This window comes from Cryptomeria japonica, chromosome 11 (assembly GCF_030272615.1).
Source record: "Cryptomeria japonica chromosome 11, Sugi_1.0, whole genome shotgun sequence".
Lineage (NCBI taxonomy): Eukaryota > Viridiplantae > Streptophyta > Pinopsida > Cupressales > Cupressaceae > Cryptomeria > Cryptomeria japonica.
In genome coordinates, this window is record NC_081415.1 from 284,837,480 (window position 1) to 284,862,719 (window position 25,240).

At 35.8% G+C, this 25,240-nt stretch overlaps 1 protein-coding gene across 5 annotated transcripts in view; it reads left to right on the plus strand.

The window, feature by feature from the left end:
• Positions 1-9,389: 9,389 nt before the first annotated feature.
• Positions 9,390-25,240, plus strand: part of LOC131050520 (peptide chain release factor PrfB1, chloroplastic) — a 103,456-nt gene continuing 87,605 nt past the window's right edge. For 2 of the 5 annotated variants that reach the window (XR_009106965.2, XM_057984720.2), the window contains exon 1: positions 9,390-9,787. Coding sequence is in view for 4 of the 5 variants with exons in the window: in XM_057984720.2 (XP_057840703.2) it covers positions 9,634-9,787 (154 nt within the window). In the remaining variant the exon portion in view is untranslated. The remainder of the gene's footprint in view (positions 9,788-25,240) is intronic. The other 3 variants (XM_057984718.2, XM_057984719.2, XM_057984721.2) reach the window with 3 other exon arrangements.

The following is a 25,240-nucleotide window of genomic DNA, read 5'->3' on the forward strand; positions in this document are numbered from 1 at the left end:
GAATTAGAAGACTCGATCAAGCCTGTGTAGCCTATCTTCCATCTCTCCTGCTTTGTTGACTGCTCTCTAACCTCTCTATGCACTCTGATCTCTTAAGTGTGTGGATGCAAATGAGGATGTTTTCCTTGTGACCTGTACATATAGGCTGCTTAGCCCTAATCTCTCGTGTCAATATTTTCTCCCCCTGTCGGTCCTTATCCCATTCGTCCTTTCTATCCTTTTTCTCTTTTCGAGAGATTGTCTGCAACCCCTTTCACTCTTTTCATCCAATCTCTCGAAGGGGCATGCCATTCTCATCTTGGGGCAACTTTGTATCTGTTTTTCTTCTTTGAGCCAGCGTAAGAAGCTGCATTGTCTCAAAGAGGGGCAAAATGTAGACACTTAAAATTATCCTCTTTAATTAAATAAATATTTTTTATTTATTTAATTATTTTATCCCAAGTCTTCTATTAATTAAATAAATCTTTATTTATTTAATTAATTCATTTAGCCTCTTTTAGCCCTTTTTCTAATTTAAATAAATACTTTTATTTATTTAAATTATTTTTCTCCTAAATTAAATAAATACTTTTATTTATTTAATTATCCTCTTTCTTATATTAATTAAATACATCTTTATTTATTTAATTAATTCATTATCCTTTCTACCCATGACACATGTCATTCATCTCATAATTCCTATACCACCTACCCTCTTATTATTTTCTTATTTCCTCTACCTACCCTTTAATCCTAGCCAACCATTTATCCTTACACCTCTTAATCTTATCCCTCCATTTCTTACAATGTTCTCTATATAAAAGGATATTCTCCTTCATTATCAACCCTAATCAATATTATGCAATCAAGCTATCAACCATAATTTGTTCTTTATTGAGCTCTTGTGCACACATAAAATCTGAGAGCAAATATAAGAAACAAGATCAATGAAGATAGGAGACAATGGAGATTGAAACCCTATTTGACATGTGAATGGTAATATTGTTCATTTTGTTGATTTACATGATCTTAGGTATTTATATTGGTGTATGGTGGATGTTTCATTGTAGGACTTAGATTGTTTGTGGTTAGATCTTTGTGGTTTTACAATAGGTTTTCATTTTTCACCGTATACACTAATCATGTGAAAGAGTAATAAGAGAGATAATATTATAAAATGGTTCTTATAATAAATATTTTTTTAATTTCATGAGGTTTCTTCCTTGTTGTACAAACATTGACTATTCTTGTGGACTGCATCACATTATTTCATCATTTTTGGGTCATGTCATCTTCAAGGGTGGTTGCATCTCTAAGGTTTCATGCTACTATGGCAAGTGCCTAATCATGGTAGAGTTTTATAGCAACTATCGAACTCTACCATGATTAGGCACTTGCCACATTTAGTAGCATGCAACCTTAGATATCCAACCATCCTTGATGATGACATGACCCAACAGAGATGAAATAATTGCACGTTGTCCATAAGAATAATCAAAGTTTATGCAACAAAGAAGATACCTCATAAAATCAGAAAATTAATCAATATAAGAAGAAATCAAGAAGTCACAAAAGAAAAGAGAAACAATTTTCCAAAATAGAAGGCTTGTAAATTCACGATCTCCTTTATTCAATTACAGTTGTAATAACTTTTATCATAAATTGCTACATGATGATTATATTACTAAAGCAATAATAATTACATGGAAAATCTACTCCAACATAACTAAGAATAGAAAAGCCAAAAGCCTTTTAAATTTCTAAAAGTAATAGTTAGTGGTTTAAAAGAGTTCAAAATATATCTTTTACATTTGTTGATATCATATAAACTATAAAATACCATGTTATCCAACTACCCGACCGGATATTAACATTTGCATGAGCTGATTATATTTCTTATAATGACCTATCACCAAAGAAAAATTACTATAAACAACACAAATTATTTGTAGCATAATACACATATCTTATCTTATTTATTGAAGCAATCTCTATACCGAAGAGATTGATATATAACAACTTGAAGAAGGTTTGTAGCACAACTACAAATGGTCTAAAACATTAAAATAACCTACATCCTTCTTAGGACACTCTTTGAGAAAGCAAGTTGATAAGAAGCCACTGAGAAACAAACACACCAAAATTGAAGAAAAAATAAAAATGCTCTGCCCCTAACCCTATAGTGTGTATTGCATTATGAGTAGTCGACTTGTGGCTACCTTAACTCTTAAATTTGCTTCATAACAAGTATTATAATCATTGATATGCATTTAGGTCATCCTAAGAGTCATATTTAAGTATCTAAGTTGGCCTAGGTGGTATCCAAGGCATAATATGGTATATATAGGAGGTATAGGTTAGTTATTGTCACCATGTTGAGTATTGAGTTCTTATTGAAGACTATTGGAGGTATCACCTCGAAGTGGCATATTATTATCACATATTTGCAACATATTTCCTATTATATTCTTCTTGTGCAAGTTATTTCATTTCAAAAAACACAACTTACACTTTTTTTGGCGACACAAGATTCCTTGTAGACCTAGATGCTTGCATAAAAAGTGTATATCGACAAAAAAAAAAATAGTTTTCCTCATATAGGTTATGAGTCATTAGTCACCAATCATTCTCAGTTAACATAAAAAATAATCAATCTTTCAACAATTAGTAATTGACATCTATTGATAAAAGACACACTTCAAAGAAAATCTTGATACAATCATTCATTGATTTGCATTGGGCTTCAACAACAATCAACAACATGACTCAATGGCATTCATAGCCATTACACATTAACATTTGTAACCACCTCTTTTTCACTTTTACTTTTTTCATTAACTCAGTTTTTTTTTTATGGCTGGAATAGGGGTGCTCCTAAGCACTACAACTATTTTACTACTTAGATATACATTAGATAAATACCATTTGTAAGTTTGAAGATCAAACTTAGCTTTATATATAATTGTAAAAGTTGAAGTTGAATTATTTGGATAAGTTTGCTACTATGATTCCTTTCTATTCTTCAAATTCTTTGATTTCATTTTCCTAATTATCTAATATAAAATTTAATTCATTAAAAAATAAAATTTAAATCACAACATAACATCAATGTTTATGCCCCTAACATCCACTTTGGGCACAAAGAGGTATGGGGAGAGATCTCTACTTTTATTCTACATGATCAGGATTCATTATGGATGGTGGTTTGAGACTTTAACTCACCTCTATTCCCCTTTGAGAATTTGGGTGGAGTGATAGATTACTTTGATAGTATGTATGATTCAGCAGACTTCATTAGTAGGGCAAGCCTTTTTGATGTTGAGTTGATAGGACAACCTTTCACTTGGTCTAACAAGTGTAAAGGGAATATTCTTATTTTGGTTAGGCTTGATAGCTTTCTTGTTTATGCCAACTAGGACATTAGATACAATTCCATGCTTAAAGACTCCTGCGAACTATGTCAAATCATAATCATGTGGTTTTGCATTAGATAGACAGGTCCCCAAGTGGACCTCTCCCCTTTTGCTACGAAATTATGTGGGCTTCCCACCTTGATTTCAGGAGATGTGTCCAAAATTGGTGGGGTACTCCTGTTCAGGGTTCTACTATGTTTTGAGTCTCCCAAAACTAGATCTTATGAGGAAATAAGTAAAAGACTGGAATCGAGTAACTTTTAAGGATATCTTCTCTTAGAATAAATAAATCAATTCCAAATTGGAGTCTATCCAAAAGTTAATAGCTAAGGGTGATTATTCTCAAGCCACCCATTCTGATGAAGAGAATATGAGAGGAAAGTGGAAAGAAATTTTAAGAAGGGGACTAAAATTCAACCTTTTTTCATAGATCAACAAGTAAGCATAAGAAGAGAAATACTAACTAGAGCTTGAGAAATGACTTAAACCAAGAAATTATAGAGGACTCTCAATTGGGAGGTTTGACATCAGACTATTATAGAAATGCTTATAGAGAGGATGATGGGGGAAGATCTCTTGCTCTAGAAGAAAATCTCCTTCAGGGTCTCCCAATGAAATTCAATCCTGCTGATAGTGACCAGATCCTTGCCCCGATCATGAAAGATGAAGTTAAGACTGATGTCTTCTCTATGGGTGCTTATAAAGCATTGAGCCCAAATGGTTTCCCACCAGTGTTCTTCCAAGAGTTTTGGGACATTGTGGGATATGATATAAATATGGCAACTAAAGATTTCTTTAGAACTAGAAAATTGTTGAAAAGGCTCAACAACACTTTCATTGCCTTAATTCCAAAAATTCAAGATCCTAAGAGACTTATGAACTTTAGACCTATCAACTTATGCAACACAATCTTCAAGATCTTTTCTAAAGTCTTGGTGAATAGAATTAAATCCTTTCTTGATGGTTTTATCAACGATAATTAGAAAGGATTTGTGTTGGGGAGGCACATTTTAGATGTTGTGATTACTACTCATGAGGTTATGCATTCTATTGATAGATGAAATTTGCCGAGTAAAGTCCTCAAACTTGATATTTCAAAGGCCTATGATAGGGTTAGATAGGAATTTCTCTTTAAATTTTTAAATAAGTTGGGGTTTCAAGAAAGGCTTATCGACCTTGTTAGACAATGTGTAGAAACTGTTAGATTCTTGATTGTGGTGAATAATGTACCAAGGGAATTTTTGGAGTGAACAAGGGTATTAGACAAGGTAACCCGCTATCCCCTTGCTCATTTATCATCCTAGTTGAGTCTTGGGTAGGAATTTCCCGAATCTTGTGATATTGGGTAGACTTCAAGGTGTCAAAGCGACCTCCACCATCCCCCCCACTATTTTGGAGTAGTTTGTGGATGATACCATCCTATTTGGAAGGGATTCAGTGGTTGAAGCTAGAGAATGGAAGGCCTTTCTTATTGACTATGCCAATACTTTAGGACAACATATCAACTACAAAAAAAGCAATTTATACTTTTTCAACACTAAGGAGGATTAGCAAATTAAAATCAAAGCTGCTATCCTTAGTTGTAAGTGTGTGATCCTTCTTAGAACGTACCTTGGGCATCCTCTAACTGTAAAAGATGCGACTCTAGCCTTTTGGAATTCAATTTTGGAAAGATTGCAAAAGAAGATAGCAAGGTGGAAAGGAAAACTCCTCAGTAGTGTAGGGAAACTCTAGTTACTTGTAGCCTTGCTTTAGGACATACCTGTTTATTTTATCTTTTTAAGATTATTGGTTCTATGGTAGACAAACTTGAATGAACACATAGGACTTTTATTTGGACATGTATGGAGGAAAAAAAGAGAATGGCCCTTGTTAATTGGGAGATGGTCTATAAACTCAAGAATCAGGGAGAGATGGGAATAAAAAAACTAACTACTATTAATTAAGCACTTATAACTAAGATGGGTGGAAACTTGCACTAAACAATTTTGATTGGTGCAAAATTATGGGGGCCAAATATCTTAACTTTGAAATTTTCTAAATAACCCTATCCTCAACAGGATTCCCAAGTGGATAAAATTTTTGGAATAATATGCTTAAGTGCAAGAACCTCATCCAATCTAATATGAAGTAATAGGTTGGAAATGGTCACTTAATCTGGTTCTTGAAGGATGTTTGGATTGGGGACATGCCTTTGGCATCTAATCAAAACTTTAGATGCATTTATGATTATACAAGGAGGTTTTTTGGTACTTTGGTTGTGGATTATATTACCCCCTCTAAATTTTAGAAGGATCTTACTCAATGATGCCAAAATCAATCTTTTTTTACTCAGATGGTTGTGGAGCTACAAATGGTTTTAAGGAAGGTCATAGTTCCTCTATTTCCATAGAGGATAACTTCATATGGAGAAAGTAGCAGAAGGGATTTTTTTTAGTTAGATCGGCTTACAATCTATTGATGACCAATGAAAACTCCTTAGGGGGGTGGAGGAAAATTTGGAATCCTCAGTTGATTCCCAAAATAAACTTCTTTTGGTGGATGACTATGCACAATAAAATCTTAACTATCCCTCACATTCTTCTCCATTGCAAATTTGCTCATGAGATTATATGGAAAAAAGTGTTGATGAAGCTCAAAATACAGTAGACTAGGAATAATACCCTTCAACAACTTGCCACTGAATGGTGATGACCTACTCATAACCCTTTGGTTATAAAACTCTAGAGGTAGATACTCCCCCACTTGGGATGGAGCTTGTGGAAAGAACGAAACAACAAAATCTTTAGGGGGGAGGAGAACTCGATTGAGGAAGTTTTTACTATCCTCTGTAAACTACTCAAGGAAAATTTATCGGTTACTAATTGGAAGTGCCCATCCTATCCTCCCACCCCTTTTGATGATAAAATGGCAAGAAACTAGGACTTGCCAATTGCTTATGATAAGTTTGAAAAGTCTATAAGATTGGCAAGGAGGAACATCAGGTGGAAACCACCAAACCTAGGCTGATATAAACTTAATTTTGATGGTGTTGCTAGAAGGGATAAGGTTGTTGCAGGTGGGTCATTAGATCTACCAATGGGATTTGGTGGATGCCTTCACGAGTAACCTAAATGGTTGTACTAATAACCAAGCTGAGGGGATGTCCCTGTTGTGGGCAATGAAATTTTCTCTCTATTGGTGTTAAGGCTGTAGCCATTAAAGGGGACTTGAAACTTATCATTGAAACGATGAAAGGCCGAAACAAACCTAGTTGGTCTATTGAAGGAATCATTGAGGATGTTAGGAAACTCCTCCTAGGGTTGGACTTGTTTGATATCGACCATTCCTATAGAGAGGGTAACAAGGTTGTAAATGCTTTGGAAACTATGGGTATTGAAATTAATGATATTAGGTGATGGAGAAATGTCAATTGTATCCCACCACATGTCAAAACTCTTCTAGAGGGAGAGACTAAAGCCAACAAAATTTTGAATGGGGTTTAAAAGTCCATGGATATGGATTTCTCTATTCTACATATTACTGCTGTTGAACATAGACTATAATGATAATGCCCCAAAAGGGAAAAGGCGGGAAAGTTATAGCGACATAAGGAATTTGAAATGACTTAGAAGGAAGCAAGGGCTAGGGGGAGGGTACAGTTATGTGGAGGGGTCCCCACATAATACACTAAGGTGACACACTTGGGAAGGCAGGGACCACATGAGTATTTTGAAGGAGGCCCCAATGATGAGATGACATCATGATGGGACAAAAATGGTAAAATTTTGAAGCATTTTAAATCTAGGAAAGCCAAAGAAAGATATAACGATCTGGGTCATATTGATTACTTATAAAGGAAGGTGTTGTCTACATGAGCGAGATTTTATGAGAAGGATGAGGAGTTTGGAGGACCAACCTTTTTTGGTTATTTACGCCTACCTTCCTTTTCAATATGATTTGGGGTAATTTTAAAATTTGTGTGGGGCTTTCTGCTACTGTGATTGAGTTTGATGGAATGGGCGTGGACAAAGTTCGAATCAAGCCAAGCAAACATGATGAATTAAAAAATGATGCCATTATCTGGCACATTTGCTATGAGGGTGGTGTGTCTTAGTTCATTGAGAGTATTAACGGCTATGATGAGGGCCTCTCAATTCAATTTGCAACTTTGTGGGCAAACAAAAGGGTTTTTGTTGGTATAATTTCCTTTGAAGTTAATGAGGAGGTCATTGCTCAGGCGATGGGATTGCCAACTACAGGCATGAAATGGAAGAAAACAAGCAGATTTTCTGACAATGACAGCCTCAAATAGTTTTTCAAGGGAAATGAAAGCCCTGTTAAACTGCATGGTGGCTTTGACAAAGAGAAATTATCATTCCCATGGAGCTAGGTATGTCTCATGATTATGAAGTATTTTACCCTAGAAGGAAGATTTAAAACTTTTTACTTTTATCATTTGCTATTGGTCAACCACTTTAGGAATTGCAAACCTCATTTCATTCCCTTTTTTCCAATTCGTTAGAATGTTCAGTGAATGGGGTATTTAAGAGTGCCAAGAGTCAAGGGAAGAGGCCTATCTCTCTCCATCAAGGTTTGATTTTTTTCCTCTACCATTTTCACCTAGCTTTGTGCCCCCTTGGCAATTTGTGGTGCAAGCAGTCCCTCGCCTTGCTATTTTTCCCAGAGCTAATGTCATTGATATCCCTAGCCCCAACACCAAAAAATGCATTAAGTCCCCAAGTCTTGTTAAAATTGTCTCCCAACCTGGGTCTTTAGAATCTCCCTTGGTGACTGAGAATGAATAGAGGGATCCTAAAAGCAAAGCTCCGCTCCCTAGTGCCAACAGTGAAAAAGGAAAAAAAACCTACCCCTTGCCAAAGGCCCAAATTGACTATTCAAGAAGTTAGTGAGGAGGAGGAAGAGGGGGAAGATTTGAGCAAGAATGAAAATACCCCTAGAAGGTCTTTTAGGCCGACCATTTGCTCTATTGAGAAAATAAATCTGAAAAACCTTGTGGATTATGAGATTGAGGATGAAGCGGAATTGGGTAGTGAAGATGAGAAGGAAAGGAAGAGTGTAGAAATTGACAAAGGGGGGGATAAAGAAGAGGAGAGGGAAACATATGGAAATGATGATAGCTCCACTCATATTTTAGAAAACCCAATTGGCCTCACCAATGATATGATGCCTGATGAAATGGAGATGAACAAACCTAAAGCAGAAGGGACTTGTTCTGGATATAAGACAAATGCCAATGAGTTGGAGAAGGTTAAAGCTAAGGTCTTTGAACTCGACAGGAAATTGGGGAATGTTTCTTGGTTTAGCCTGAGAGTTATGCAAAGCTCAACCACCTCCTTGTGTTTGATGCAGAAGAAGATCTTGGGAGTTGACGAAGAAGAGGAGGTAAACTATAAGGAACTATTCAAGTTCCTTACTGAGGACTGGTCCAACGTTCTTCACCAGGCTAGTTGCAAGTTCTGGGATGGTAGGTAGGGATCTTTTTACTTTAATTTTTGCCGTCGATGCTGTTTCTGGCCACAAAAGGCCCCCTATTAAGACTCTTACTTATATTGATACTACTTATGTTTATGGTTGTAGGTGGCTTGGTATTAAGACTTTAAGTAGGTTTGACAGATCGTTGGACAAGTATTCCAAAGATATTAGTTCTTTTTATATGCTATTGATGGATAGTTTTTGATATTAGTTGACTATTAATGTGCTATTAATATGCTGCTATTGCTCTTGTTATTAACTTTACGCTCATTGAACTATTATTTATAAAAAACAACACCCTTATTTTATTACTTTTAAATATAAAAAACATCAAATATAAACTATGTCATATTAGTCCATCATATTTTTTCCCTCACTAATTAACCTGATCACATTCAAACTCTCTTGTATCTAAAAGTATTAGATATACACCTAAATAAATTTCTAACATTTCTCAGCTTTTTGGACTTTTATTTCCCTCAAGTATTTAGAGTTCTCAAGGCACACTATCATTTTCGTTTTAGTATAAACCTTAGATCTCTAATCGGAAACGGTGGGTTTGGCTAGGATATATGGGCTTCCGGTTGGACGATATTTTGCTAAACAAGCGGAAACTAGAAACGGCGGGTTTGGCTAGGATATATGGGCTTCTGTTTGGACGATATTTTTTGGTAAACAAGCGAAAACTAGAACAGTAGGGTTGCTGACATACTCATTACAATCCAAAATTAATGCAGACATCGGGTGCGAGTGGAGCTGGGGGAAAATGAACGTCTCAAGGGCAATGACAGGAATTGAGAGGATGGTGTTTGGGGTTCCACAAACGGTTATGATAAACAACTTGCTTTGCCCACGAAAGAGCAGGACAAGTGTAGTTGGAGCTTTCCAGTCTCAATCCAATCAGCCCTTGAGCTCGCTCGGTGAGGATTTGCTTCTCCATTACACACACCCTCCTCATTCGCTTGCCATGGCACTCTTTCTTTCGTTTCAGAATTTTAAAATTATGTTAATATCTATGGTGATTATAATCTTATACGTGGTTGGGATAAATGCACTCCAGTATCATATGTAATTTTTAAAAAGACATTTTTTCTAAAATATCGCTTCAAAAGATACCACAACTACAAAATTTTCACACGCTAGAATATAATTTTGCTTGAGCACCAAAAAAAACTACGGTTTTCCCACATAAATTAGGAAGACAGTGATGATACTTAGGCCACAGCTTCGCCACAAGCCATTTTACGGTAAGATACTTTTTTTTGAAGTACAAGAAAATTAGACTTGACATCGGAGTGCATGTATGGATCTGATTAAGAAAATAAAGCAAACACAGACAAACATGCCTGCATAACTAAATTTGTATCAGACATTTGGATGAATGTTTTCACTTGGGTATAAATTATTGAAAAATTGAGACCACTGAAGCATAACACTGGGAGCTAGACTTTATTGCTACGAATGATCCAATTGTAATGTCCCTTTTCTGAAATAGGATTTAATAATAAATAATAATAATAAAATTAAAATACAAATAAAAATAAATAATAAAGTATAATATACAATAATTACAAGTTAATTAAGTTTAATGAAAAGTCAAGTGGCATGTTATGAAGAGTTGTGACTCCTTCAAACATGACATATAAAAGGGAGAAAAGTTCATTTGAAAGAGGACAAGGAGGAAGGGTCAAAAAGAATGGAGCATAGGAGTTAAAAGGAAAGGTAAATGGAAGAAGAAATGGGAAGGAAATAAGGAAGTGATTTCTCAAAAAGGCAGAAATAATGGAAGGTTGTGACTCTTTCAAAGGGTGATAATTATGAAGGTTGTGACCACTACAAAGGGCAGACATGATGAAGAGGTGTGACTCCTCCTCACTTGAAGATATAAGCGGGAGGACAAATTCAATTAGAGAGGGGTAGAAAAGAGGAAGAGAATAAGAGGAAGCAACATCTAATCTATAATCAGAAGTGCAGATCTTATTAGAATGATAAGGCAAGCAATGAGGAGATATGACCCTTAAAATGGGTGTCTTTTTTCAAAGAGATGTGTCTCCTCAATATAGTATAAAAGTGTAAAAGGAATTACACAATTGAAGAAGAGCAGAAGTACTCATACAAATCAAGTTTTAAAGATTGACAATTTGCATTTCCTAAATATACTTCATACCTTGTATGTTGGTTGGTACCTCTATATCTCAGTAGCAGTTTTTAGCGGTTTCACGAAACTCAATGTGAATAAACTAAACAGTAGCAATTGCAATAAGAAAACAAACAGAAAATATGGTTGCAACCTGTACACTCACTTTTATCATGCCTGTTTAAATATTACAAAGGATATGCAATATAAAGGAGGCTTCTGGGAAAAGAAAGATGCAATATAGATATGCACAACATTTGAGCATAAATGAGAATTCCATGTGACTATGTCTCACCATATCCTCGTTGCTAAAAGGAATTATCCCTAATTTCAATAGGTGATAGAAGCACCTCAAAGCGTCCAATATATATTAGGAGAAATTTAAATCTTATGGTGTAGACAGTGTGGTGGTTCTCCAACTTGTTATTAGTTATTTCTAAGGGGTTGTGAATTCCTATGATTCAAACAACTAAAATGTTGGGCCAATGATCGATAGATATATGACTTTGTCTTGCACTTTAGGCTCCGCAAAAGCTAGGCGGGTGAACCTAATAAAATCACTGGATATCTGTTGAATAATGGGTTAATGACAGTGAAAAAGGCATATAAATGGTTTATGCAAATAGAACAAAGGTTTGAAGATAATTTCATAATATTAACTTTTAACTTTAATGTGCAAGCATGAATATAGCAAAAATATCTAAATTAATATACAACAACAAAGTGTAACTCTTCATTTTGTTTTTATGTGAATGGATAAGGATACTATACAAGATCGGTGCCTAATCCTTGGGATAATAGAGTCTAAATTCTATTCCAATATGATATTAGTAATAAATAATAAATAATAATAAATAATCTCTTATTGCCGTACAATAATATAAACCCTCATTATTGATTTACTGAATAAGATTCTACTTATTAATCCTTCATGAGTATCGCACACCCCAATCGTTGCTTGAAAAGATTGACCACCCTCCTTGAAGATGAACCAATCAAACTTTCGAACCCTATAGCAAATGTGTATGTAGAAATTTTCTATTTTCCTTGAGAATTTACTTCTTTCTAAGATGCAATATAATGGAGGAGAGAATCAGATTCATAAGGATATATTCACATGATTATCATAGAGCAAATTAGACATAACATACACACTGGAATATAATTACGAGCTTTATTATCTTTTAGGAAGAAAATTACAACCTTTAACAAAGTTTTTTTTACAATGCTTATATCTCCGAAAAATCCCAACCCTACCAATGAAAATTATTTTACATTATATATTTCCTTGAATTTGGTGCTCATATTTGAGAATCATTACAAATAGAAAAATTAAAAATCATGTTGGTTTTTTCTTTATCATATGTCAAGTTAATATTATCCTTTTTAATACCCCGCGGGTTATCGTGTGGCCCAGAGGATTATTCTTGCCTTATTGGATTGACTCGGTAACAACGCCGCAGGCCAAGTTGCGAGGATTAGTCTTGCCTTACCTTGACCAACTCGGTAATAGAGTTGCTGGCCAAGTTGTGGGGACACGTTTGAGATAACAAAAAAAATAAAAAATATTATCCTTTTTAAAATGATTTTAGAACATTAAAAAATAGCCACCATTTTGGATTTGCAACTTTGACATCTATTTTTGTTTTCTTGGGTACTTTTGAAGAATATGCACAACTTTTGGTAGCCATAACTTTTGATCCAAGTACTTGATTGAACTCTTATTTTGTTTTTTTAAACTAAATATTTTAGAGTGCTCTATGGTTTTCAGCTAAGGTAGTGGTCTTGGTAGTGGTTCAGGTCTAAGGGTTCGGTCAATTTTTTTTGGGATTGGGTTCATCCACACAAAACATATAAAAATCATAAATATATATATGTTTGCAGCAATAATTAAGTTCAAAATACACCACACAACATCTTATATTATATAATGAACAAAACCACCATATTAATATTCAAATATTAGTTAAAATTGAATGTCATGAAATATTTTAAAGATATAAAATAATGTCAAGTGTTAACAATCAGTCATCATTGATAAAAAATCATATTGGTTTTCAAAAATATCATCACCTTCCATATTATTATTAGATGATGTCTCTGTAGGTACTAGTAAATTAGAAGAACCACAAATAGTGCCATTGGCAGTGGTATAGGCACTAGCTCTAGCACTAGCTTCAAAATACACCACACAACATCTTATATTATATAATGAACAAAACCACCATATTAATATTCTAATATTAGTTAAAATTGAATGTCATGAAATATTTTAAAGTTAAAAAATAATGTCAAGTGTTAACAATCAGTCATCATTGATCAGAAATCATATTGGTTTTCAAAAATATCATCACCATCCATATTATTATTAGATGATGTAGCCGTAGGTACTAGTAAATTAGAAGAACCACAAATATCACCATTGGTAGTGGTATAGGCACTAGCATTGGCATTGGCACTAGCACTGGCACTGGGACTGGCACTGGCACTGGCACTAGCATTGGCACTAGCACTCTCATGATTAATAGTTGACTCATCATCAACATCTAGTGCAGCAAAGTGGGAATTAGAAGCATCCAATTCAATATGCTTTGGCTTGACATCCCACTTCCTTGTAGCCACTTTGTTTGTGTGTGAGGAGCTTGCATATACACTAAGTCCTCTACCTTTTTTGAGTGTAGTTGATTGCGTTTTATTGAGTGGATGGAAGGGTATGTGCTCCAAATCCTTTCGGATGTAGATCAACTAGCAACCTATTAAGACAAAGTTTGATAGTCAATGTTAACAACTAAATGATAAAATTAAAATATAAATAAAACCTAAAAAGATAATTTTTTTTTTTTTTTTATAAAGTTTTATAAAACTTACTCTAAAATTGTGATCCCAAGAGGTTGTAGGTGTGTGAATGTTGGCCACAAAAGTATCACCAACTGTGAGCATTGACCTTATACTTGTCCCCAAGAGCATCAAGACTAAAGTTGTTGGAGCATGCAAAATCTATGAACTCAACCCTCATTGCATCTTGCATGTCATGATCAATGAAGAGTCTGTGAAGTGTTGCTTTGTACCCTCGATTGACTTCAACATCTCTATATGGGCAACTCTTGTCGTTAGAGGAGCTCAACACATATTTAGGGCTCAATGTAAAGGCAAGAAGAATGTAGTGAAGTGGTCATTTTGTTTCATCTCTCTTTAATGATTTTGTGTTGTTGTTTGAAGAAATTTTTTTTAGGATCTTGCTCTTTTGCATTTATGATGACTTTAATCTTTTCAATCATCGAGTTGATGCCATCATATATATCGCCCAAAAAAGGCCTATCCATGTTGGTATGATGGATCATGCTCAATATGGGCTCAGTGAAATTGAGGAGATACTCACACGATCCTACCAAATGCTATCTAAGATAATTTTCTTTACTTTTGCTGCCCTTGTAGTGCTAGATTGCCTTCATATGGATCAATTTGGGTTGATGACCATGTTAGAAAGTGCCTTATGAACATTCACAAGTCATCTCAACACAATTGTGTTGGAGGCAAAACGAGTCTTAACAACTTGTTTGAAAATCAAAATTAAAGAAATTAAATTTACAAAAATTAAAATTGAAAAGTTTACTAAAGTGGAACATATTTATTTTAACACCTTCAACAATTCCAATTTCGAGTATGCTCTAAATATGCCTTGTGATGTATGGTGGTTGGTGACAAACATTTGGATCTCTTCATCCTCAACATACATATGTTTTATCCAATCAATTTTGGTGCCAATTTTTTGAAGCATAAGGTTGAGGGAGTGTATAGCATAAGGTGTCTAAAAAATATGTGAATAATGCTCCTCCACTAATAACCTAGCCACGCTACAATTTTTGGTATTGTCTATTATAACTTGCACAAAATTTCGAGGGCTCACTTCCTCAATGGCTTGACAAAGAATATTAGCAATAAATGCACCATCTTTCGCCTCCCCTTCACAATCCACTACTATAAAAAACATTGTCCCTTTAGGGGACACTGTAATAACATTGATCAATGACTCTTTTTTTCTATCTTTTCATCCATCAAAAATGATGGACACTCTTGTTTCAACCCATGAATCCCTTATGGGGCTTCAAAGACTCCTCTACAAACTTCACCTCTTTTTCCAATAAGGTGCCACACACCTCATAACCTGAACCCTTGTACCCTTTTGGAGCCTCATTAATTGCTTTCACCATTTGTTGTCAATTTGGTGAGTGATAACATTGAATGCCAATCCATTTTTTATAGACACAACTTGCTATGTGTTGATTGGCAATCTCTCAAGACTTGTTATGAAATGCCATTTCCAAGGGTCCCTTTGATCTTTTATGTGTATAGGCCATAGGTGGTTCTTTAGGTGTGGACAAAAATGGGTGGCTGTTTGTAGGTTGAAAATAAGAAGGCAGTGGAGGGGGCTTCATCCCTTGAGATCCTTTCTTTAACAAAGGATGATTTGATTTACGGCTTGCTGCTTGATCTTCATTTTTCTTGCCCTGAATTCAATATATGCCAATACTTGGGGTTTTGGAATGCCATTACCATCTTTGCCTTGAAAAAAACTGATGTCTTGTCTAGGGATCTTGTTCACTCAATTATATAAGCTCGAATATCTAACTTTACATTCACTATGAATCCAATCATAATCCCCACCACTTGGAATTTCTTGTACCATTTCAACATATCCCCAAAAGGGATATTTTGGGACTGTTTTGAAGCCGGATTGGTGTTAGCAAGGAAAAGGGGGAACATGGACTGAAGTTTTAAGTCCCAAGTAATTTTTGTATGTTGTATTTATACCCTAGACTCAATTAAATAAAGGGAACAAAGATTTAATCTAGAGTGTACCTTAACTAGCTAACATTATACAAAAAATAGAATGCTCATAAGTTATAACACATTATATATGGAACTCTAGTATATTTGCATTATCATTGATCATGTCCATTTATGCAGATCTTTCCACCTTTACTATATTCTTGTATCTCCTTACATTATCATTATATCACATATATCTCTTCTCCTAATCATATCATATTACATATGTTTCTCCTCATTCTCTGTTACACTACATCTTTACATATACAAATATTTATCTATTAGGACGTGACCAATTTATACTACTCCTAGTCTAGTGATGTCCCTTCAGGTTGGGGCTTTGCAAGCTCCTTGCAGTGAATTGCGACATGATATGTGTTGATAACTTGATTGTACCTGTCTTGCCGACATCATCCCCCCTTTAAAATGTTGGCTTGTCTTCAAGCCAAATCGACCCTAGATTGGTATGATAGTGTTTGAGTCGAGCTCCGTTAACATGACATTGTAGAATTGTTCCATCCAATTTTCTTAATCTTATTGCTCTGGAATCCAAATTGTCATTGATTTGATAAGGGCTGAGCCATTAGAACTTTAATTTTCCTTGTTTCTTAAACTTGTTGTATAAGAGCACCATGTCATTGTAATGTCCCCTACTCGGAGTATGCCTGTTTTACATAATTAAACATACTTCATCATACTTATTATGCAACCTGAGGTAAGCTAATCTTGGAACCGGAAGCAGTTCTAAATATGAGAGAAAAGCGATTGAGGAAGAAGACTATTTTTGAATTCTTGATCAAATGAAAGGGCCTACTTGAGGAAGATGCTACCTGGGAAGGATAAGAGATTTTCAATCATCTGAAATTGACATTGCCTGAGAGCAAGCAATCTTGATGAGGGCAGACTGTCATGCCCTGTCCATGACATCTTAGTCAACATCGAATAATATTTGGAAATTGTCTTACAAATGGTAAGACTTCACAATTTCCTTCAAAAATTATTACATCATCCAGGCAACAGTTTGCTTACATACAGCAAGCCGTGCAAGGTAGTAATTATGTATATTAGAAGAGCATGATTTGGTGCCGATTTCAATGAAAGGTCAGTGGGTGTATTGTAAAGGTCAGCAGTTATATTGAAGAGTCAGCGGACCAATTGAGGAGTCACCTCTTAAATGAAGTCGTGTGACTCTTCCCATCAGACGTCTCCCTTGGCACATATAAAAGGGGGCGATCTCATTGCAAAAAGGGGCATCAAAGAAGACCAAATTGATATCAAATATCATCTGGAGACTTAGTTCGATCACAACAAGGATCATCCATTACAGCAGATTGGATTATTTACAATCATTATTTGTAATAGTAGATTGGTATGCTGTATCTTACCTTATGAACTATATGCTTATTTTCAGTAATGTCCTATTTGAATTCTATTAGGAATAATAGGTAAACATATGGTCTATAATATAAGTTATTTCACTTATTCTTATATAGATATATAATTACAACTATAACAATGTCAACAAGATTTACATTTGTTAATAACAAGGAATTAAGATTTCTATGATAGCTATGCTTAATTTCATATATATACATATACATTCATAATGCATGAGAAATTAGTATCCTTAATCATTCTCGATTGCCTCTCATGAGGATTGGTTGGATTTGTTAGGGAAAGGCGGTATTAATATCTCACAAGGTAGGTGAGCCCCAAGAGGTTGTATGGACGGGTTTTCCTGAAACCCTTGGGCCTACTTGTGGAGAATGTTTTTCTAGTGCCCTAACATAGTTATTCCCCATCCTCTGGTAGGGTTGATGATTAGGAAATAAGTAAGGATTGGGCTTAAATATAGTAATTATCAATTGTATTATGAATACTAATGGTTCTCTAGTTTTAATAATTTAATTTAAGGCATAATAAGTATGATGAAGTATGTTTAATTGTGGAAAACATGCATACTCCTAGTAGGGGACATTACAGTCATTAAACTGAAATTGTTTGGATTTGATATTGTGGTCATGCCTTGTCTTTTGTTGTCTTCTTTCTGTTAACTAATGGTGTTCTGCAAGTTGTCTTGCTTCGTCCAGTTTGTCCAGTTCTTTGAGCCTTTGCTTGATGGAGTAGTTGTTTGTTAGCCTCAAGGTGAGTGTTGTGCGGAGATTGTGGACGATGAAGTTGATAGGTAAGCTAGCCTCCAACCCATAGACTAGCTCGAAGTGAGTAAGTTTTGTGGACTATCTTGATGTCCCAGTCTGTTCTATTGGCATCACACATCTTTGTTAATGTAGTCCCAAAGATTTTGTTTATTGCCTCATTAGCCCCATTGGCTTGCAGATAATATGGTGTTGTAACGTTCCTCTTATTCCTTTTTAAATTTTTGCAAGTTTCAATAAATATATTCTGTCAAATGGTTGGCGTACAAGGAGAATTTTGTTGCAGACTGAGTTGTTTCAAAGTGCAGGTTATATAGTGTTTTGGTTGTTTGTATTCAATGACGTTTGCATAACCAAAAATTCATAATGAAACTCTTATAACAGTTATGACTAATAAAAGAGATAGCCAATCAGATTTGAGGCAACTTGTTATTGATAATGCTGTTTGCAAAATTATAAGTCGTAATAGAAAGTTCTGACCTGAAGTTATTACATTAGCGATTCTTCATACATTAAATGTTGTGCCCAGATTGCTGATTGCGCCTTCCTAACCCATGTGGAACCCCTCCCGAGGATTGACACACAACAACACCTTCCAATTGCCCAGGCTGAGTCACTATTCATCTAAACTTATGCCCTTAGGATATTTGTAGCAGGTATAATGTCTCAGGCTGCAAATTCTGCTCATGTCTTGGCAAGGCAATTGCTTCACATAATGCCGACCCTCCCCGATTTAAATATATATATATATACATCATCCAACCATGCACATACTTGTCAATCGCCTCACAGGCAGAGTCTCTAGTTATTCCCATGACTTGCCAATGCTGCAAGAATTGGACAGTGCTGCAGATTTGTTTATGTTTGGACGATGGTAATTTCCCTTATGAACTTGTCCCAGCATTCATCTACATCTCAATCGCCTAAAAACCAGGAAGTGTTCAAAATTGTTTGATGAAGTCACCAAAATGATAAGCCCTGCAATTATTCCAAATCTTAAAAATTTGTCTTCAATTAAGGCTTCACAAATTTTGATCAATGAGAATTTTGAAGTGAATCCACTTGAAGGATGGAATTGGGTTTTCGTTGAATCCACCAAGAAACCCAAGGGTTTTTGTCCCAGGGCATGCTGAACTTGCAAATACAAGCTCTCCAGAAATCCTTCAAATATAACAAGTCAAGAATATGGAAATGACTTGCCTTCACCTCCTTTCAAAGCCGCAATAGGATCTTCTAGAATAATTTGATTTAACATCCGTAAAGCTTCTAAAAGAAACACTTTATCTAATAAAGTGACTTTATAATATTTATTTTGTTTTTATATGAGTCACTTTAATTAAATTGATAAAAATAAAGTTATACTTAAGTTTTACTTTTATTGGGACAACTTTAGAATAATTAATTTTATTTTATTCCATTATAATTTCTCATCATAGCCTATGGGAATAAAAATAGGCTTGATGACTCCTCTAGATGATCACTTGGAAAAAGGGGAGATTACAGTCCTCCCTTCCTGGAATTGCTTGCCCTCAACCAATTGCAAACTTGGATGTTGCAGAATTTGTTCTTCCCAAGTAGCATCCTCAAGAGGCAAGTTTTCCATCTAATCAAATATTCCTTGATTACCTTGTTTCTTAATCTATGCTCCCTCACATCCAAGATAGCATCAGGCACCAAAATCAACTCGCCCTCCTCATCTAATGGTAGAAGCGTTGGAGAAGATATATTGTGCTGCCCAAGTGCTCTTTTGAGGAAAGATATATGAAATACAAAATCTAGCTCACGTGCAACCTCTCCAACTCTCCTCACAATCTTGTAGGGGCCATAGAACCGAAGCTTAACTTTTCTACACCACTCTTCTTCAATGTAGACTATTTGTATGGCTGTAGGTGCAAGAAAACCAAATCACCAACCTCAAATGTCCTCTCAACTCTGCACTTATCTGCATAAATCTTCTGCTGATTCTGAGCACAATGAAAATTCTCCTTAAGTGGCTGAAAAATATCTTGGCTATCTTGCATCAACTCTCACCTTAGGAGTTCACTATCATCAAATGCTAAGTCTACAAGAGACATAGTGTCATACCCATACAAGGCTCTAAATAGTGACATGCCTATCGACATGTGATAGGTGGTATTATAACAATGTTCTCCTAAATATAACCACTTGATCCAAGCCTTTTTCTGCCTCGCAACATAATTGTGTAAATATCCTTTCACCCATTTGTTTACAATCTTTGTCTATCCATTCGTCTGCGGGTGGTAGCTAGTGCTTGGGGTCAACTTAGTATAGCTAATTTGAATAGCTCCTGCCAAAACACATTGAAATTTTTTTGTATCCAGATAGTTGACAATGTTCTTTAGAAGTCCATGAAGTCTAAAAACTTCTCTAAAAAATAAATCTACAACCTAAGGTTCCTTAGAATTAGATGAAATAGAATAGAAATGTGTATACTTGGTCAATTTGTCGACAACCACATATATGCAATCTTTGCCTAGGACCTTCAAAAAACCTATAATAAAAGCCATAGATATGCTTTTCCACTTTTGCTCATGAATAGGCAATGGTTGAAGTAAACCTATAGGAAAAATATGCTCAGACTTCGGGGATAGGCAATGGTTGAAGTATACCTGTAGGAAAAGTATGCTCAGACTTGTTTTGCTGACAAGTCATATAGTCTCTAACATAACACAAGACATCATCCTTGAGACCTTTCCATGAGAATCTCTCTCTAATCTGCTTGTAGGTCTTGAAGAACGTTGGATGTTCCGCTATAGGAGTATCATGAACAACCTTCAAATCCTTATCCTTCATCTTAGATTCATGTATCAAATATATCTTGTCTTTATTATGTATCGCATCATCAATTGCCTTATACCTATCATCCTAAATCTTGCTGTCCATGAACTTGCATGCAAATGTATTCTTGGAATACTCAACCAAAAGGTGAGCCTTCCAATCAGCTGAAATCTTTGACGTAGAGAAAAGTGTGGGCTTTCTAGATAATGCATCTTCTACAACATTCTTGTTACCCTTAACATATTCAATATCAAAATCATATGCCCAAATCTTACCCACTTTTGTTGTTGCTCACTCAAATCCTTTTTCTCTAGAAAGTTTTTCAAACTATTATGATTTATCCTTACAACAAATTTTCCACCCATTGAATATTTCCTCAATTTTTCCAATGCATGCATGATGGCAAGCATCTCCTTATCATACATGGAATGTAATTGATCCGCATCTCTCAGCTTCCTATTCTTATAGGTCATAAAATGTCTATTTTGCGTAAGGACGACACCAATCCCTTTGCTTGATGCAAAACACTCTAACATAGATGGTTGAGAGAAATTTGGTAAAACCAACACTGGACAAGAAATCATCACCTCCTTGAGTCTATCAAATGTAACCTGAGCCTCATTCGACCATTTGAATGCACCCTACTTAGTGAGATCTGTAAGAGGTGCCGCGAATTGAGAAAACCCCTCGACAAATCTCTTGTAATAATTGCATAATCTGAGAAAACCCCTCAAATCATATATTTTCCTTGGTGGTGGCCAATTCAAAATGGCTTGTATCTTCTCTTGGTGCACCTTCCCTTGACTAGCACCAATCACATGTCCCAAATATAAAATGTTTGTCATTCCAAATTCACATTTGGAAGCCTCCACAAACAAGGATTGTGATTCCACGATGCGTAACATATATTTGAACTCGTCGGCCATCATGATACGGAATCCAGGAAAATCCTCAACCTACAATTCTCTTTTTGCCACTAGACCCTCATCAATGAAATTATGAGTTGCCCCGCTATCAACCAAGCATTTAACCCGTTGTCCCTTCAATACTCATCTCACTTGTAAAGGGTGGTACTTAAGAACTGTTAGGTCTCGGAGACAACTGAGAGGGGGGGGGGTGAATCAGTTGTCTAATAAATTCAAGCCAAAAATCAATTAACCAACTTAGTGCTTAATACTGGTAAACCAGTCAAGTATGCTGGTAGACATTGTTAATAGTAAATTGCTATACCGGTAAGGATTAATGCATGAAACATAAACATAAAGTCATCCACAACACATAACACCAATATTTGTACGTGGAAACCCTGTAAGGGGAAAAACCATGGTGGGAAACCTTACCCACAACCAGATGATACTACTGCAGATAGTAAGTGTACATAAATGGGGTCTGCATATGCAGAAAGGCCAACAACCTAGAGCTCACTGCTCAATCACAAAAGGGAGTCACACTGACTACAGTTGGATGGTTAAATCCAATAAGAATGTACTGCACAAAATAGCATCTTCATATGCTGGATTCAGTACCGGTATAATGCTGATATGCTTATACAAAAACCTAACTTCACCTTCAAATGATGTCTTTGTGTATACCTCTGCTTAATCTCACATATACCTTCACACAATTCTTTTTCGCATTCCACATTTGATCTTACAAATAAGATCTTACATTTATACCATACCCTAAGACCAATTTTAGCAGGTCGGCTTTACAAGATATTACAATAAAATCATTTTACAAACAATATAATATCCGATGCAATAACCGATTAAACATGTCGGCTTAATGCATTTACATCAATAATAAATCATCTCCATAGCGTGCCATGCTGATCTGGAAAAGATAAACCTGCCGGTGTAACCCTAGATAACTTGGACCTATTTGCCGGTAAAAGCAAATATGCAAATATGCAAATATGAATATACCAATGATTAATTCTTCAAAACAAAGTGTCCACACGATGTCTTCGACATTACCAAGTGTCTTCCATATCATTCCAAGTATCGGTGAACCATATACCAGTAACTGTTGCATAGTTTACTTGCTTGCCGGTGAATTTTGCTGGATCTCCAAAGTGCTTGTTTTCAGTAGGTGTTGACATCAATGACAAAACCATACCAAATACCAACAATCTCCCCCTTTGGCATTGATGGCAACACAAGATGGAAAAACCATCAAGGTGCCAAAACAAAAATGCCAAATACCAAAAACCAACAATCTCCATTTCTCCCCCGGGGACCATTTGAATGCACCCTACTTAGTGAGATCTGTAAGAGGTGCCGCGAATTGAGAAAACCCCTCGACAAATCTCTTGTAATAATTGCATAATCTGAGAAAACCCCTCAAATCTTATATTTTCCTTGGTGGTGGCCAATTCAAAATGGCTTGTATCTTCTCTTGGTGCACCTTTACTTGACCAGCACCAATCACATGTCCCAAATATAAAATGTTTGTCATTCCAAATTCACATTTGGAAGCCTCCACAAACAAGGATTGTGATTCCACGATGCGTAACATATATTTGAACTCGTCGGCCACCATGATACTGAATCCAGGAAAATTCTCAACCTACAATTCTCTTTTTGCCACTAGACCCTCATCAATGAAATTATGAGTTGCCCCGCTATCAACCAAGCATTTAACCCGTTGTCCCTTCAATACTCATCTCACTTGTAAAGGGTGGTACTTAAGAACTGTTAGGTCCCGGAGACAACTGAGAGGGGGGGGGGGGGTGAATCAGTTGTCTAATAAATTCAAACCAAAAATCAATTAACCAACTTAGTGCGTAATACCGGTAAACCAGTTAAGTATGCTGGTAGACAGTGTTAACAGTAAATTGCTATACCAGTAAGGATTAATACATGAAACATAAACATAAAGTCATCCACAACACATAACACCAATATTTGTACGTGGAAACCCCGTAAGGGGAAAAACCACGGTGGGAAACCTTACCCACAACCAGATGATACTACTGCAGATAGTAAGTGTACATAAATGGGGTCTGCACATGCAGAAAGGCCAACAGCCTAGAGCTCACTGCTCAATCACAAAAGGGAGTCACACTGACTACAGTTGGATGGTTAAATCCAATAAGAATGTACTGCACAAAATAGCATCTTCATATGCTGGATTCAGTACCGGTGTAATGCTGATATGCTTATACAAAAACCTAACTTCACCTTCAAATGATGTCTTCGTGTATACCTCTGCTTAATCTCGCATATACCTTCACACAATTCTTTTTCGCATTCCACATTTGATCTTACAAATAAGATCTTACATTTATACCATACCCTAAGACCAATTTTAGTAGGTCGGCTTTACAAGATATTACAATAAAATCATTTTACAAACAATATAATATCGGATGCAATAACCGATTAAACATGTCGGCTTAATGCATTTACATCAATAATAAATCATCTCCATAGCGTGCCATGCTGATCTGGAAAAGATAAACCTGCCGGTGTAACCCTAGATAACTTGGACCTATTTGCCAGTAAAAGCAAATATGCAAATATGAATATACCAATGATTAATTCTTCAAAACAAAGTGTCCACACGATGTCTTCGACATTACCAAGTGTCTTCCATATCATTCCAGGTATCAGTGAACATTATATCCTACCGGTGAACCATATACCAGTAACTGTTGCATAGTTTACTTGCTTGCTGGTGAATTTTGCTGGATCTCCAAAGTGCTTGTTTTCAGTAGGTGTTGACATCAATGACAAAACCATACCAAAATACCAACAATCTCCCCCTTTGGCATTGATGGCAACACAAGATGGAAAAACCATCAAGGTGCCAAAACAGAAATGCCAAATACCAAAAACCAACAATCTCCATTTCTCCCCCTGGGACCATTTGAATGCACCCTACTTAGTGAGATCTGTAAGAGGTGCCGCGAATTGAGAAAACCCCTCGACAAATCTCTTGTAATAATTGCATAATCTGAGAAAACCCCTCAAATCATATATTTTCCTTGGTGGTGGCCAATTCAAAATGGCTTGTATCTTCTCTTGGTGCACCTTCACTTGACCAGCACCAATCACATGTCCCAAATATAAAATGTTTGTCATTCCAAATTCACATTTGGAAGCCTCCACAAACAAGGATTGTGATTCCACGATGCGTAACATATATTTGAACTCGTTGGCCACCATGATACAGAATCCAGGAAAATCCTCAACCTACAATTCTCTTTTTGCCACTAGACCCTCATCAATGAAATTATGAGTTGCCCCGCTATCAACCAAGCATTTAACCCGTTGTCCCTTCAATACTCATCTCACTTGTAAAGGGTGGTACTTAAGAACTCCTGATAATGTAGCAATAGCACCATGAGCCATGTCTTGTGTAGCAATATCATCACGCTCTACCTTTTGCTCGTCATGTTCACTCTTTGAACCAGTGTCAACAACCTCTTCATCAATGTAATGCGCTTT